This window comes from Halichoerus grypus, chromosome 8 (genome assembly GCF_964656455.1).
Source record: "Halichoerus grypus chromosome 8, mHalGry1.hap1.1, whole genome shotgun sequence".
Taxonomy (NCBI): domain Eukaryota; kingdom Metazoa; phylum Chordata; class Mammalia; order Carnivora; family Phocidae; genus Halichoerus; species Halichoerus grypus.
Window position 1 is genome coordinate 52,004,613 of NC_135719.1, and position 15,593 is coordinate 52,020,205.

Sequence of the window (15,593 nt, forward strand, 5' to 3'; positions counted from 1 at the left end):
AGTAGCTTATAAATTGACCATGTTTTAAAACAGATTTATATTTAGAAATATGTAGCAGTATGGTGAGATTTCAGTGTAATCATATGGAAAAGCATAGACAATAACTCTTTGTAACATTTAATCTGAGAATAATTACATGTGCTGGACATAAATAAATTCAACGAATGTTTATTGAATTGAATATTCAGCAATGATATTGGAATAAGTCGTTATCTTGGAGAAAAGAAAAACCATTTGTATTATTTCCACCTTACTTGTTGTATACATCAAATTTCATAGGAATGGAAGGATTAAATATAAAATTCAAATGAAAAAGATTGAGGAAAATATCAAGGTTAATTGTAGTCAAATCTCTGAGTAAAGGCAGTCTTCTCAGTTTAAAAGCAATGGGAAAACCCGCAGTGGAAAATACAAGATCAATTTGACTACCTAACAAACACTACAAAACAAAATCAATGGAAGCAATTAGAAAATGAACTGGGAAGATATAATGACGAGTATGACAGAGAGAAGATTGATAGTCTTAATATTAAACACAGATAAGACAAACCTAAAGATTCCTGTGCTGTAATTGCCAGTGGACAATAAGAGATAATTTGCAAAAGGGAAGATACAGCGGCTGATAGATATTTGAAATGCTCAGCTTTATCATTTCTCATATAATATATGCAAATTAAAGCAAATTATCAAAGATTTCAAAACTGAATAATTCTAGTACTAGAGAGGGTTGGGTCTAACAAATGGGAACTTTTTTTTTAACTATTTGTGTGAGTGGAAAGATATATATCAAAGCCTCAAATGTTTTTTAGTAGTTTTTCACTCAGTGAATCTTTTCTTGGGAATTCATTCCAAAAAATAATCATGAAATGCAATCAAAGAGTTATATTCAAAATTTACATATGGCAATCCTAATTATTATTGTCAAGATTTGGAAATGTCTGACAGTGGGAGAATTGTTTTCTTATGACACTTACACATGATGGAATGGTATACATCCATTAAAAATGGTTGTATAGAATTTTGAATAACCTAGAGAAATCCTTATTCACAATACTGAGTATAAAAATGCATACAAAATGTTTTAAATATTTTTGAATTGGATAGAAAAGAAAGAATTCAAAGCCAGAAATGACAAGGAAAAAAACCTAAAAAATCCACTGTATAATGGGATTATGGTTGAGTTTTTCAACCTTTTTACTCTTTGAGTATTTATGAAAGAGTTGTATGAGAATGTGCTATTTTTACAGTAATTTTGTTACCATGATATGAAGATCTTAAACATAAATTATATGTGGCAGATGTACAAATCAAACTGTGAAGGAATTAATGATGATAAATTTATCATGGAAATTTTAAGTCTCTTTCTTTCAGAATGTAATCATCGTGCCTTTGAATCTTTCTTTCTCCTCCCAGACTTGCTTATTATGAACTTCGGTATCAGTTTTACAAGAGAGATCAGCTCATGTGGAGTGTTGTTAGACATTACAGTGAACAGGTAATTTCCTATCATAGTAGCTCACAAGGAATATACGTCGTAAGGTATCCGACAAAACATTTGTATGTGATGGCGCACTGTGCAAAAATTGTTTATCTAATTTACCTCAATTTGCAGTCTCATTCGTAGTTTTCTTGAATGATGAATTTCTGTGTCTTTCGTTTTTTCCCTTCTGTATAAAAGTTTTTGAAAGTTTCCTTTGGCGCCTTTTTCCCTTTGCAATTATACATTTACCACTTTGGGAAAGAATACTGATGTAGGAAGCATCACACTTACTTCGTAAATGTCTCAAGTTTCTAAGCACAGTCTAGTAGAGTCAGGAGAGGAGTTCTAAGCCAGGCCCTTTCCCACGCCTCAGTTACTCCGTGGCTTGAATTGGATGCAGAGGCGTAGTAGTGGTTTCAGGGTAGTCGGCTAGCATCCCTGCACCGTGGAACTCCAGGGCGACGTTGCCCTTTCCTTCCTCTGCTGCAGGGTCTTTTCTCCTATGGTGTATATAGACATTATGATTATTACATGTTCAAATAAGGATATATTTTCCTTTGTGTTTTGTTTTGGTTATTATTTCCCCATCTAGTTTCATAGTAATAGCAATAGTAACATAATAATAAAATAAGTAAAAAAATTTAAAAAATAATAAAAATAAGTAACTATTGTTGAATTATATATTCATTTAATATGTGTACTCAGCCTGGCAAGGTAAGTGTAATCCACCTCTTACTTTTTTTTTTTTTTAATTTTAATTTTATTTATTTGTCAGAGAGAGAGTGAGCGCACAAGCAGGGTGAGCAGCAGACAGAGGGAGAAGCAGGCTCCCCGTTGAGCAGGGAGCCCAATGTGGGACTCGATCCCAGGGCCCTGGGACCATGACCTGAGCCGAAGGCAGATGCTTAACCAACTGCCACCTCTCAATTTTTATATATGAGAAGACTGAGGCCCTATTGTAGAGACTAATTGACCTGTCCAAGGTTACATAGCTGCTAACTGGCAGACTGCTTCGGACCTGTACTAGCATAATGCCTGGCACATAGTGAAAGATCAGTTAATGGATGTAGTCATGGTTATTCTGCATTTTTTTCCTTTAACAGCCTCATGTAGTCAGTATTCTCCTTTCTTCCCAAGGCATCATGATATTGTTTCTTATAACAGTAGTAAAGGACTTACTATACTTTTTTTCCCCTTTAGTTCTTGAAACAGATGTATGTCCTTGTATTGGGCTTAGATGTGCTTGGAAACCCATTTGGATTAATTAGAGGTCTGTCTGAAGGAGTTGAAGCTTTATTCTATGAACCCTTCCAGGTATTGATCTTTTATTTATTTTAAGTATAGGTACAGAAAATGTTACTCTATTTTTTTAATGACAAATAATTTGTACTTTAATTGTATCTGGGAATTGAATAATGTTCAGGTAACAAAAATACATCATCATATTTTATTTAAAATTACATGAGATGACATTAAAAGATTGTTGTAGAATTAATTGAGCACTTCCAGTGTCTGGGCGATAAATGTGCTCACATTTTCCAGGATTTCACGTAGTTGTAAGGAAGAATGCTAGGTAGGTTAACACCATTTCAAACCTGTTTCACCACTATGGAAAGGACTCGGGATAAGAAAAGCTGACTTTGTCTCGTATTCAAGCTTTCCTCTAACCGGTTCACCTCATTGGGTGGAGGAATCCAGGAACCCAAAGTAGTGAGGGTTTTAGCAGGACAACACAGAGAGAACACATGGGAGAAAAAGACTATGTGGGGTCTTAGTCTCGTTACCAGTGCAGCTTGCTGCAGCAGTCTGATGGGACTTGGCACTGGGAGGCCGACTTCAGATTGTGACTGAAACTGTGATTTATTCCTATCCAGATTTTGTCATCTCAGAAGAGTTTGCCCATGTGGGTTGAAGGTATCTTCAGACACAATAGGTGTGCCGTCAGTATTTGAGTTAGAGGGTGAAAATTGGTATCACAGTGTTTGTGGATCTTTACAGATTCCCTGTCTTCATGGAAACCCTGAAATACTAGATCAAAAGTCTTAAGCTTATTTAAATTTTAAATAGCAAACTTTTCTCTCTCTCTCTTTTTTTTTTTTTTTGGTCAGGGTGCTGTTCAAGGCCCTGAAGAATTTGCTGAGGGCTTAGTGATTGGAGTAAGAAGTCTCTTTGGACACACTGTAGGTATGTATCACCTATTTGTGTATATAAATATATATATTTTTATTGTAATTATTCTAAAATGCATTGTTTATAAAAAATAAAGAGGATCAGTTTTCTAATAATCCCTTTTAAAAGATGTGTTCCCATGTTCTTAAATGGAAAATAACACTGACTTGCTGGGTTTGTTTATATGTCTTTGTAGTGTTGTATCAATGTGCTTTTTTTTATACAATACTTTTTAGAACAGTTTTAGGTTTACAGAAAAATTTTGGAGAATCAGTGTACTTTAAATAGTTTTATTCTTCTTCTTGATAAATGGGAAATGATAAAAATACATTTCTGTATGTTTGTCTATGAGACCGAAGGTGAAGCACCTGTTTAAAGCAATGGTAATGATCTTTAAAGAAACAGTGTGACTTCTCTGGGTCTTCCGATAGGTGGTGCAGCGGGAGTTGTATCTCGCATCACCGGTTCTGTTGGAAAAGGTTTGGCAGCAATTACAATGGACAAGGAATATCAGCAAAAAAGAAGAGAAGAGATGGGCCGACAGCCTAAAGATTTTGGAGACAGCCTGGCCAGAGGAGGAAAGGGCTTCCTGCGTGTAAGTCTCTTATTAAATCTTCAAGAAGCCCTGAACTTTGATACACACTTTATAAATGTACTTTAGCTGGTTTTTTGAAACTTGGAATATTACTTGTGAGTCAGGGTCTGTCACAGTAGCAGTAGCGATAAATTGTGGACTTTTCTGTTTCCTTCTGGGCTCTCCTTCCCCAATATCACTATCACATCTATCCCCCAAATCCCAGACTTAGTTTGGCACTTGGGCTGGAGTGAGAGCACTCTTCTGGAAGGCAAAGAAACAAAGCAGAGAGAAATATGGTACATTATGGTAACTAGGGGGAGGAGAAGTTGTTCGGGTCATTATCAGTTGACCATTTCTGTGGAGGGGAGGTATACAAGCTAAGTGTTTGTAAACCAGGAACTGCCTTTCACTGTTTTTCAGTACTTTAAAAATTATACAGGTAATGTATGAATATTGTTTAATTATACAGGTAATATATGAATAGTCTCTGTGTAAATAATTATAAGAACTTGTCAGTTCTCCTTTTAATAAGTAATGGAAATATTATAGGTAAAGCTATAAAGTACTATTTGATCACCCTCACCTCTTCCCAGAAATATCTAATCTTCTCAACAGTGTGCATACTTCAGTTCTCTTTCTGTGCATTTGTATAATGTACAGGTAGTCTTATTTACTACCATTACTTGGCAAGTGTTAAGAATGTATAAGTGTATTACTGTTTTAATTTTGGAAATAATTTCAGGAACTGTAACTTCTGTGTTTGTACCAGTGTTGTATGTTATCTAATTGAAAGTGCCTTACTTGTCAGGCTATTTGCGATCCTTCACAGTTCCCTTCATTTTCAGTTTTCCACACTTCCGCTAAATTACGAAGTCATTTCATTAAAATTTATAATTAGATCTTAGGGATTATTTGGGTCAGCTCATTCATTTTACTGGTACAGAAACTGAGGTTTAAAGAGATTGGATCAATTGCCCACGGTTACATGCTGATTGGGGCCAGGGCCAGGTGTGGAATATCTTCATCTGCTTTCTGTTTCTTTCTGTTATAAAATGTTACTTCTACAAAGTGCTTTTGTTTAAAATTTACTATTGTATAATATTTTAAAAATCATAGTGCTCACTTAGGTACATATTCACATTATCCAAGTTAAGTCCTCATTCTTTAAAAAAAGTTATTTCTAGTATGTATGTAGAGACCTCTAGTGGTTGGCTTAAAATTAAGCAATTTCCATTCAGGTTTATGACTGATCTCTCTTTCAGGGAGTTTTTGGAGGAATGACTGGGATAATCACAAAACCTATGGAAGGTAAGTTGAGAATGTTTCCTTTCAGTGCAAAGTCTGAAGAGTTGATATATAATAAACATAATAGATGTTATTGCTACGAGTTATTTGAGAGAATTTCTGATTTCATGTTCATAGTCTTCAGTTGTTTTTTAATCAATGTACTTTCTTCAGAAAGTTGAAAGAATCTATTAAGTAATAGACTCTCACCCAGACTTTGAATGTTATTTTCAGCAGGATAATAGTTAAACTAGGTTCCTTTAGGTCCTCAATAGCAATTGATTCATTTTTTTTTTTATCCTGTTAAAAAAGTACTTTATTTGATCAAAACCCCAGTTGGCTTCTTTGTAGAACTTGACAAGCCAATTCTAAAATGGGGATTCAAGTGGCCCCAAATAGCTACACCAATCTTGAAAAAGAACAAAGTTGGAGGACTTACACTATCCAATTTAAAAACTTACCATAAAGGTATAGTAGCCAAGACAGTGTGTTACTGGCATATGGATAGACATAACAGATCAATGGAATAGACTTGAGATTCCAGAAATAAACCCTTACATTTGTGGTCAGTTGATCTTCAACAAGGGTGCCAAGATAATTCCATGAAGAATAGCCTTTTCAACAAATGGTGCTGGGACACCTGGATATAAACATAGAATTTATGTGTCTGGCAACAACTCCACTTCTAGGTATATACCCAAGAGAATGGAGAACCTATGCTCACTCAAAAACTTACATATAAATGTTCACAGAACATAATAGCCAGAATGTGGTAGCAACCTAAAGGACTATCAACTAATGCATAATTAAACAAAGGTGGTATACCTTACAATGGGATAGTATCCAGCTATAAAAAGAAATCAAGTGCTGATACAAGTACAAGATGGATGAACCTTGAAAACACGTTGCTAGGTGAAAACAGCCAGTCACAAAGACCACATATTGTTTGATTCCTTTTGTAGGAAATGTCCAGAATGGGCCAATCCACAGAAATAGAAAGTAGATTAGTGGTTGCCTAGGTCTGGGGGGTAGGGAGGAAGGAGCTAAATTGCACAGGATCAGGTGAAGATGGGTTGGGGGAAGTGGAGAGTGATGCTAACAGTCATGTGGTTTCTTTTTGCGATGATACAAATTTTCTAAAATTGACTGTGGTGATGGTGGCACATGTTAATGTACCCAAAACATTTAATTTGTACATTTCAATGGGTGAATTATATGGTATGTGAATTATAATTCAATAAAGTTCTTATACTTAAAAAAAAAGTATACTGCTTGAAAAATCTTCTGTTGGTAGACATAAAGAGAAAAATTTCTGGTCATTTCTGAAACCTTAGACTCTTAGGCCTAAGAATCAGTGGTGGTAAAACTTGCACATGATTCAAGATGACCTGGAGGACGTGTTCAAACACAGGTTGCTGGGCCCTACTTCCAGAGTTTCAGATTCAGTAGGTCTGGGGCAGGGCCTAATAATTTGTGTTTTTAACACACTTTGAAAACCACTGTTTTTTACATGTTAGTATTAAATTTAACTTCTTTAGAAAACAAAATCTAGAAGCCTCCTGGGTAAAGCATTTCTCTATTTGGCTCAGGCTTTTGTTGAGTTCAAACTTGTTTATTTTAAAATATCTTATACATTCATTGTTCTTGGTTCTATAAAGGTGCCAAAAAGGAAGGAGCTGCTGGATTCTTTAAAGGAATTGGAAAGGGACTTGTGGGTGCTGTGGCTCGTCCAACTGGTGGAATCATAGATATGGCCAGCAGCACCTTCCAAGGAATTCAGAGGTAATTAGGTACACATACTGTGTGCAAGGTTTGGGTCTGTGTGCTAATGGTTGCTAGACATGCATCAACAGGTTAAACACTTGGCCTGCTCTTCAGGATGTTGACGTCTAAGTGAAAGCTATGACAGGTTCACAAGGTGGGGTGCCACCAGGGAGGAGTAAGAGGAGACCGTTTTTATGGTTCCCTTTCTCTTATTTTCAACAAATGTTGATTGGTACCTACTATATGCCAGGCCCTGTGCTAGCTGCTTGCACAGAGAGTGGACAGCCTAGTCTGTGCCTTTGTTATTTTGTTATTTTCTTTTTTTTAAGGAAAGGTGGGGGGAACTTGGAGTCCAATAGACTTTGTTTTAATACTTGGCGCATTATAATAGGCACATTATTTAAAATTACTCTGTTTTTATCAAATATTGATATAATATGGAATGTAGTACAGTATTTAATCCACACATATATTTGTATGTATTATTTTGAAAGATTCTTATGTATTTTTTTATATTTACTCTGCTGCCTTATACAGAGCAGCAGAATCAACCGAGGAAGTGTCCAGGCTCCGTCCCCCTCGTTTCATCCACGAGGACGGCATCATTCGCCCATATGAAAGACAGGAATCCGAGGGCTATGATTTATTTGAGGTATAAATTCTCTTCTTCATGGTCACGGGTAGAATTTAATATTAAAGATTTCTAGGATGAGGATTTCATGGGTGGTTCTTAAAGTTCCTGATTCATGAACTTCTTTAAGGATTACACAGGGAACGTCATTTGTAGAGTAAAATTTATTATCTATCTTTTATTTTTGCATAATGTGTTAAATGAGAATGGTAATTTTTTTCTGCACAGGAACAAAGCCTTTTTTGTGCAGAAAAGATAATGTTAAAAGAAGTCATAGGCCTTATTACTGTTGGTGTGGTAGCTCATTTAGTTAACAGTTAACTTTGGTCTCCTACTTTATAGCCAATTATAGGAATTCCACTGCTTCCTTTGCTCCCAGCCAAATTAATTTATTTGGATAACTCTGTAAATCTAGATTTATTCAGGTAAACAGAAGCTGGAGGAGAGAAAAAAAAGATTATGCACAATTACAGTCTTTTTAAACCTTAAAAATATTTTAAGGTGCATTTTTTTGGCTTTTATTTTAGTTTTAACTTTACTACATTTAAATAATCTATACATACGTAAATTGCTTTTCTCCCTTGACTGGAATCCCGTCTCCCCAAAAATTTATTAATATTTTCCTACTTTGACTTCAAAATAATACGACTCTTTATTGTTCTTAGCCTTTGGTTTTTATTGTATGTGATTACATTTTATCTTTCTGCATGCTTCTAACTTTATTTTCTTTCTTTTTCTGCCTACACAGCAAGAACCGGAAATACAGGAGTAAATGTTTCCTATACTACTACTTGATTTCATCCTTAAAAATCAAAACAAACTGTGTTATTAATTGACTGTCTTTGATTTATTTAGATTGAGTGTTCATTTCAGTGAAGTTTTCTTTACAACTCTCCCCTCTCTCTCAACTTTTTATTGTAGTGGTTTGACTACACACAAAGATGGTGGTATTCCTGGTAATACTGCACGGGAATAAGGGATCAGTATAAAAGATTAAAGGGTGTAGGAAATTAACTCTCCTCTTTTTTTAGTTGGTGAAAGACTTTCTTGTGTCCAGAAGCAGACAATTTTACTATCATTTGGAAAATTTTATCTTTTCTTATGGTATTCATGTATTTTCAGGTAAAGCCGAAAAATAAGGACAATTCTCATGTCCAGTCTATTATGTGTTCTTTACATTTGTGAGTCCTGATGGTGGAATTACATAACTATGTTTCACCCTTCACCCAAGATTGACTCAAATTATGGGGCTGTTAACTGGGGCATATGTTTTATTTATTTATTTTTTAAAAAGATTTATTTATTTATTTGGCACAGAGAGAGAGATAGAGCACAAGCAGGGTGAGCAGCAGGCAGAGGGAGAGGGAGAAGCAGGCTCTCTGCTGAGCAGGGAGCCCTATGTGGGACTCGATCCCAGGACCCTGGGATCATGACCTGAGCCGAAGGCAGCTGCTTAACCGACTGAGCCACCCAGGCGCCCCTGGGGCATATGTTTTAATAATTGAAATATAAGTTGCTGTTGATCCGTTCTTAGACCTCAAATAAGAGTTGAGACATGAATTTTGAGATTTTCCTTAATCTCTTTTTTCTTTTTTTTACCTCTCAGTACTCTTGCTAGTCAAATGGCAATCATTTTATGTTATATACATTCTCAGCCTTTAGCATTTTTGCTTTTGAAAACTTGAATCTCCTTGTTTGTTATGCTTATTTCACAATTAGTATTTTGAATTAACATAAATAGAAGTTGAACATATAATTTGGCAAATTATTTAAGTGTCCCCTGAATTTATAAATATCTTTATTTTGTATAGATATCTGTATTTTTAAAAACCAATCATTTTTGCTTTTAAGTTCTTAAAGAGGATTTGTTATCTTAGAACAAAAATAATTCTAAACTATTATTTTGAAATTAGTACCCTTGTAGTTAGTTCTGAAAATAAATTGTGTTTTGATTTCTCTCCTTATTATAAATGATAGAGATGTTTGATTTGATTTAGCAGCATCTTATCTGGCAGCCTTCATTCTTCTCCCCAAAATTGAAACCAAAGTATACACTTATACTTAATGTGCCGTCCATTTAAAGAGAGTGAAACTGCTGACATGTAACTGTTCAGTTGGGACTATATACTGTTTAAACTGCAGTTACCAAAAGAGTAAGTTGAATGCTTCTTATTTAAAACAAGCACTTTAAAGAAGAAAGAATGACAGCCAAAGATCAGCCGAAACCATAGCTGACAAACTTTTCTTGTGCCTAGATAATTGAGGGTTGGCAAAAATGTCACCGCATGTACAGTTTCTCTGAGAACCAAGCACATAACTAATTCAAGATGCTGTCTTAAATCATCACTAATAATTAGCCTTCCTTCTTAGGTAAAAGTAATGATTTTTAATTTTCCTGGATATATTGAAATTTTAATGAGACTTGACTTTTGGGAAATTGTATAACTTGTTTAAATTTTTTTCTTATGGTTTACTTTTTGTTTGTTTAGCTCTTTATGTTATTAACCTTGTGATTTCCCTTTTTACAATTGCATGTCTATAAGCACAAAATTCAAGTAACTTTTTATTATTTTAGCTAAATATATCTTGTCTGATTTATTAGTTTTTGTTGTGATATCAGACAGCCTTTTAAACTTTAATATATTTATAGTTACTGGAAGAAATAGAATGGTTGTACATTAATGAGAGGACGTGGTAATTTTTTTCCATGGGTGACAAGGATAGGCATGGATAGTTAAATTCAGGTTATTTCATTCCTTGCCTATCTTGCTGTAATCACTTTGGTATGAAGTATTTATTGATTATCTAAACTGTGCTGGATATACAAAAGAAATAAGACTTCAGTCCTTAAGGGACCAAGTATAACAAAATGTGTAAATAGTAAAGAGCACTATAGTGTAAAACTCTGTCCTCCCAGCCCTTACTATAACATGGGTACATTCTAAATAATTTATTTGGGAATCTTTTCATTTACCCCATTTTCTTTTTCCCTTGAGTATTGCTCTGTATTCTTTACTCAGCTTTGAAAGTTACTAAATCATATACTTTGTTTTCATAGGATATGCTTTCCTGCTTATCCTTTATTCTCCTAAGATAATTACTGTTTACACATGCATATATATATGCATGCACACACACACACACACACACACATATATAGCCAGTTTTTATTTAATATTCTTTTGGTTCACATACTTAGGACTATATAATATTTAAAATGGTGTTTGTTGCTTTTTTATTTTAATTATATTTTTCCATGTTCATAGAAATGCTTCATTCTTAATTCTTGGATTACCGTCTCTTGAAGTAACCTTACAGTGTGTATTTGACCATTCCAAGTTGTTGGCATTGAAGATGCTTCTGTTATTTTACTAATAGTAATAATTCTGTGATAAACATCATTATACATATTGCTTTTTCATGTGTTATTTCCTTAGAATTTACTTGAAAATATTGAATGCTTTTGCTAAAATATTGTAAATTCTTCAAGATGCATTTTGGGAAGGGAGAGTGAGTATTTTCTCAGCTAATCTAGTTTCCTGCTGCCATCAGTGACTGAATATCTTAATCTGATCTCAGAGTGTAGTGGATTTTAGTCATGCTGAAAACAATTTCTATAGTGTAGTGTGATGATAAATTATACTTTAAAAGCTTTCAGTGGTTCAAAGCACAACAGCCTGATAACTAATGAAAATGCGTACAAGATGGAGAGTGGGTAGTATTTCTTTCACATTGCATCTCAGATCTAAATATTTTAACATTTAAATTTCAAAGCTGAAAATAAATGTACTGAATTGTTCTATTCATTTCCCATTTTCTCTTTATTAAAGAACTTAAGGTATAAATGTTAAAAGATTTTAGCTAATTCACACAGGCAAGATGTGAAACAAGTGACTTTAAATCCCACTTGTTTCTGAGACTCATTCTGAAGATGAGATCCCACTTCTTTGGGGATTCATCTTCTGTGTTCCTGGCTTTTCATAATTGTCAAGGAATGACTGAACTGAGGATTTTTGAAAAAATGTGTATGTAAGCATTAAAATAACAACAAATGTGTTTTCTCTGCTTGTGATTATTATTGATAATGTTATCCTTTTAATAATATTGGTGTTGTATTCTGGGTTATAAATGTCACAGTCTTATTTATTAGGTATGTTTTTGTTCTGTAGTTTCATATACATTATATCATCTGATCTTTAATCATGCATTATAATGTCAATAATATTTCATTAGCACTGATTATAAAAAATAACTTCATTTTTTAATGTGTGCTAATTCAAATCACAATAGTTTGGAGATGGTTGAAATGAAAATAAATGTATTTTAATGTGCTACTATTTATACTTGAATTACTTATGCTTGTTTATTGTCTTTAGCAATAAATTGTGCCAGCTATTTGAAATCTTAGAAATTCTTCATGTTTGTGTTAATATTGACATTATATTTTCTTTTCTATCAAGAATATAATTTGTTACATACATGTACTTTTCATGCATGTTTAATCTATAAGACCAAATACTCAAAAACACTAAATATCAGTTATCTTGGAATTTTATTATGTGTATATCTATCTCTGTGTAAATCAGTGGTTCTTAACCTCTGAGAAGGATCACAGACCACTTAAAAAATCTGATGAAAAATATGAACCATCCTCTGAAAAAAGTTGCAGAACCACATTTTCAAAATGTTATGTGCTATTTTAGGTGGTTCATAGACCTCCCAGAGTCCTTCCATGGACCCGAGATTAAGAACCCCTGTAATGTTAATGTCATACTATATTAGCGTATGTTCATATTCCATTAATGAAAATGTGTGATTATTTCTGCTAGATATTTTTAAACCTCTCAGTTATCACAGAATGAGATATATTTTATCAGAATATCACTTAGTAAGCATTTAATACAGATTTGTCGTTTAAGGCACAGTGGAAGTTAATTTATAAACATGCTGTGAATATTTTTCTAGCTTCACATGCCAATATTGTGCCTTTGTTTCTAATAATTTTTTCCCTAACTAGCACTGTTACTATAATTAACTAATATATAGTATTGGAAATACTATTTGGATGCTTGTACTGTGCAAATCTTGAGTCTTGTTTTCTTTTCAGAATCATATCAAAAAGTTAGAAGGAGAGACTTATCGATACCACTGTGCTATTTCTGGAAGCAAGAAGACAATCCTTATGGTTACAAATAGGTATTAACTTCAAGTGACATTTTTTCAAATGCAAACTACATAGATGATAAGAATTTTGAAAACTAAAATGGCAGAGGATTTGGAGAACTACACTTAAATTATAAAATGTTCATTGTCATTAAATCACAAAAATACAATCTAGATGGGTCCTTTAAGGTTATCCGTTCCAACCCTCTCGTTTTGGAGATGCCGAAACTGATACTTAGTATGACTTAGGGTGTTATCCCAGTTACACAGCTACTGAGTGGAGTCTAGAATGGACTTTGTATGTGTAGTAGTCATACGGTTACATGTGAATTGTAAATCCAGCTATAGAGACTGAATTCATGAATCACTTTTTCTTACTAGGTTTTATTTTAGATGATTAGCCTACCTTTTTTAAGGATGGTATTACTTCTGTGTGTTTTTCTAATTTTTTTCTAAGTGTTTTGGGAGTGGTAGATAATTTTTCCAAATAAAAGAACTTAAACTACTAAGTTTATTTTCCTGAGATTTTTCCTATATCACTTATTTCAAAATGACTATTATATGTTAATAATTTTCAAAACCTTCTAAGTTATGTATTTCATAGGACTAAGAGTACTTACAGTAGGCAAAAATCTGTGTTAGATTCCTTACTACTGCACTGAAATATATTTGGATGGGAAGAAGAAAAAGGAAAACTACAATGACAGGATTCTGATTTAAACCATGAGCTTTTTCAAGGAGTTAACCAACCAGTCATATGATTTGTCCATTAAGTAAAAATATTCACAAAACAATCTAAAAAGTGTTTTTTACTGATTGGACAAGTAATCATTTATTTTTTATCCCCATAATTTTGTATTTTATCCATTAGATTAGGCCAAAAACAATGTTTATTTGTATTATATGTTGTACTTAGCTGCAATGACAGTGTGTTAATTCATTTTAAAATTGTATACCTTTTATATAATTCAACACTAGGTAATGGAAATCAATTAGGGGTTTTTTGGTGGGGGGTTGTTTCTGGTAGTACTTAATACTTTAGAACTTGTTTGATTTAGGTATTTTGTGGGAATATTACTGTACACATTATATATCTGGTTTTTCTTCAAGTAAAATGAAAAATCATGGTAATTTTAAATCTAATCACTTACAGAGCTTTTTGGTGTTTAAAAAAATGACTCATTGCTAGACTTATGCTTATTTGCATTGTAGATAATACAGATCAGGAGTCAACAAAATTTCTTTAAAGGGCCAGATTGTAAATATTTAGGCTTCGACGGCCATACTGTGTTTTCCAACTATTCAGCTCTGTCCTTGTGGTGGGAAAACACTCATGGGCAATATGTAAATGAATGGGGGATGGCTGTGTTCCCATAAGATCTTATTTACTAACGCAGGCCATGGGCTGGATTTGGCTCACAGGCTGTAGTTTGCCCACCCCTGATAAAGACAATAATTTAAAGGATGAAAATAAAGTAACCATACATTGTGGTTTGTCTAGGACAGAGCTGGTTTGCACTTTTTGTCCCAGTGAAATTATTAGTAGCCACCCCTTTCATTCTTAAAAATGTCCTCATTTGAATCATAAATTATGATAACCCCTAAAAATAGCCTTTACCAGCAATCCCGCCAGTCGGCTATATATGTATTTTGTAAAAACTATGTATTTCTTCAGCCAGCTGCAGTATATGTATTTTGTAAAAACTACAAAAAATACATTATATATATTTAACTAACCTAGGTTTTTCACCAAACAATGTATTATGATCATCTTCCCAGACCATTAGATGTTTTTAGACAACATGGTTTTTTAATGACTGTACTATTGTATTTATGGATATACTCTAACTTATTCAGAGATGGTACCTTCCTATTTGATACTCAGTGTTTTCTTCCCAATATTATAAACACGTCTTTGCAGCTATGTCTTTTTTTCTATAATTATTTCCTTAGGATGAGTTCTTATCAGTGAGATTGCTGATTTAGAAACTGAGGATTTTTGAGACCCTTTTATATATTGCCAACTTGTTTTATCAGAACAATTGTATTGATTTTTTTTTACATACAACTAACAGTGTAAGAGAATGCCCTTTATCCTGTGAGTTTTGCTAAGACTACTGTTATCATTTAAACTTTTTTGTTTTTGTCAACTTAATGGGCAGAAAATAGTTCTTTGTTTTAATTAGCATTTATTTGATTGCTAATGAATATGAGCATTTTATACATTCATCGTCGATGTATATTTTCTGTTCCGTGAATTGCTTTTTCATATCCTTTGTTCATTTTTTATTATGTTGGTCTTCTTCTTACTGAATTTAAGTAACATTTTATAAATTAATATTAGCCCTTTTTACCCAACGTATTATTAATATTATGATTACTTTTTGAGTTTTCCAATATATATAGAGCTTTTAATTTTTCCATATTGAAATTCATCCAAAATTTGGTCTGAATTTTTTTTTCTTATCAGTTTTTAGAAAGAAAATATGAGTTCTCATGACCCAAATTTATTTGGCCATATCTCC

General features: G+C 33.4%; 1 protein-coding gene across 4 annotated transcripts in view; it reads left to right on the forward strand.

Moving 5' to 3' along the window:
* Window positions 1-15,593, forward strand: part of VPS13C (vacuolar protein sorting 13 homolog C) — a 175,101-nt gene that overhangs the window by 150,315 nt on the left and 9,193 nt on the right. For 2 of the 4 annotated variants that reach the window (XM_078079265.1, XM_078079266.1), the window contains 8 exons: window positions 1,414-1,495; window positions 2,681-2,794; window positions 3,589-3,664; window positions 4,081-4,244; window positions 5,489-5,534; window positions 7,169-7,292; window positions 7,812-7,926; window positions 13,013-13,101. In XM_078079265.1, the coding sequence (XP_077935391.1) occupies window positions 1,414-1,495; window positions 2,681-2,794; window positions 3,589-3,664; window positions 4,081-4,244; window positions 5,489-5,534; window positions 7,169-7,292; window positions 7,812-7,926; window positions 13,013-13,101 (810 nt within the window). Of the gene's footprint in view, window positions 1-1,413; window positions 1,496-2,680; window positions 2,795-3,588; window positions 3,665-4,080; window positions 4,245-5,488; window positions 5,535-7,168; window positions 7,293-7,811; window positions 7,927-8,653; window positions 10,276-13,012; window positions 13,102-15,593 lie in introns of all 4 variants that reach the window. The other 2 variants (XR_013450452.1, XR_013450451.1) reach the window with 2 other exon arrangements.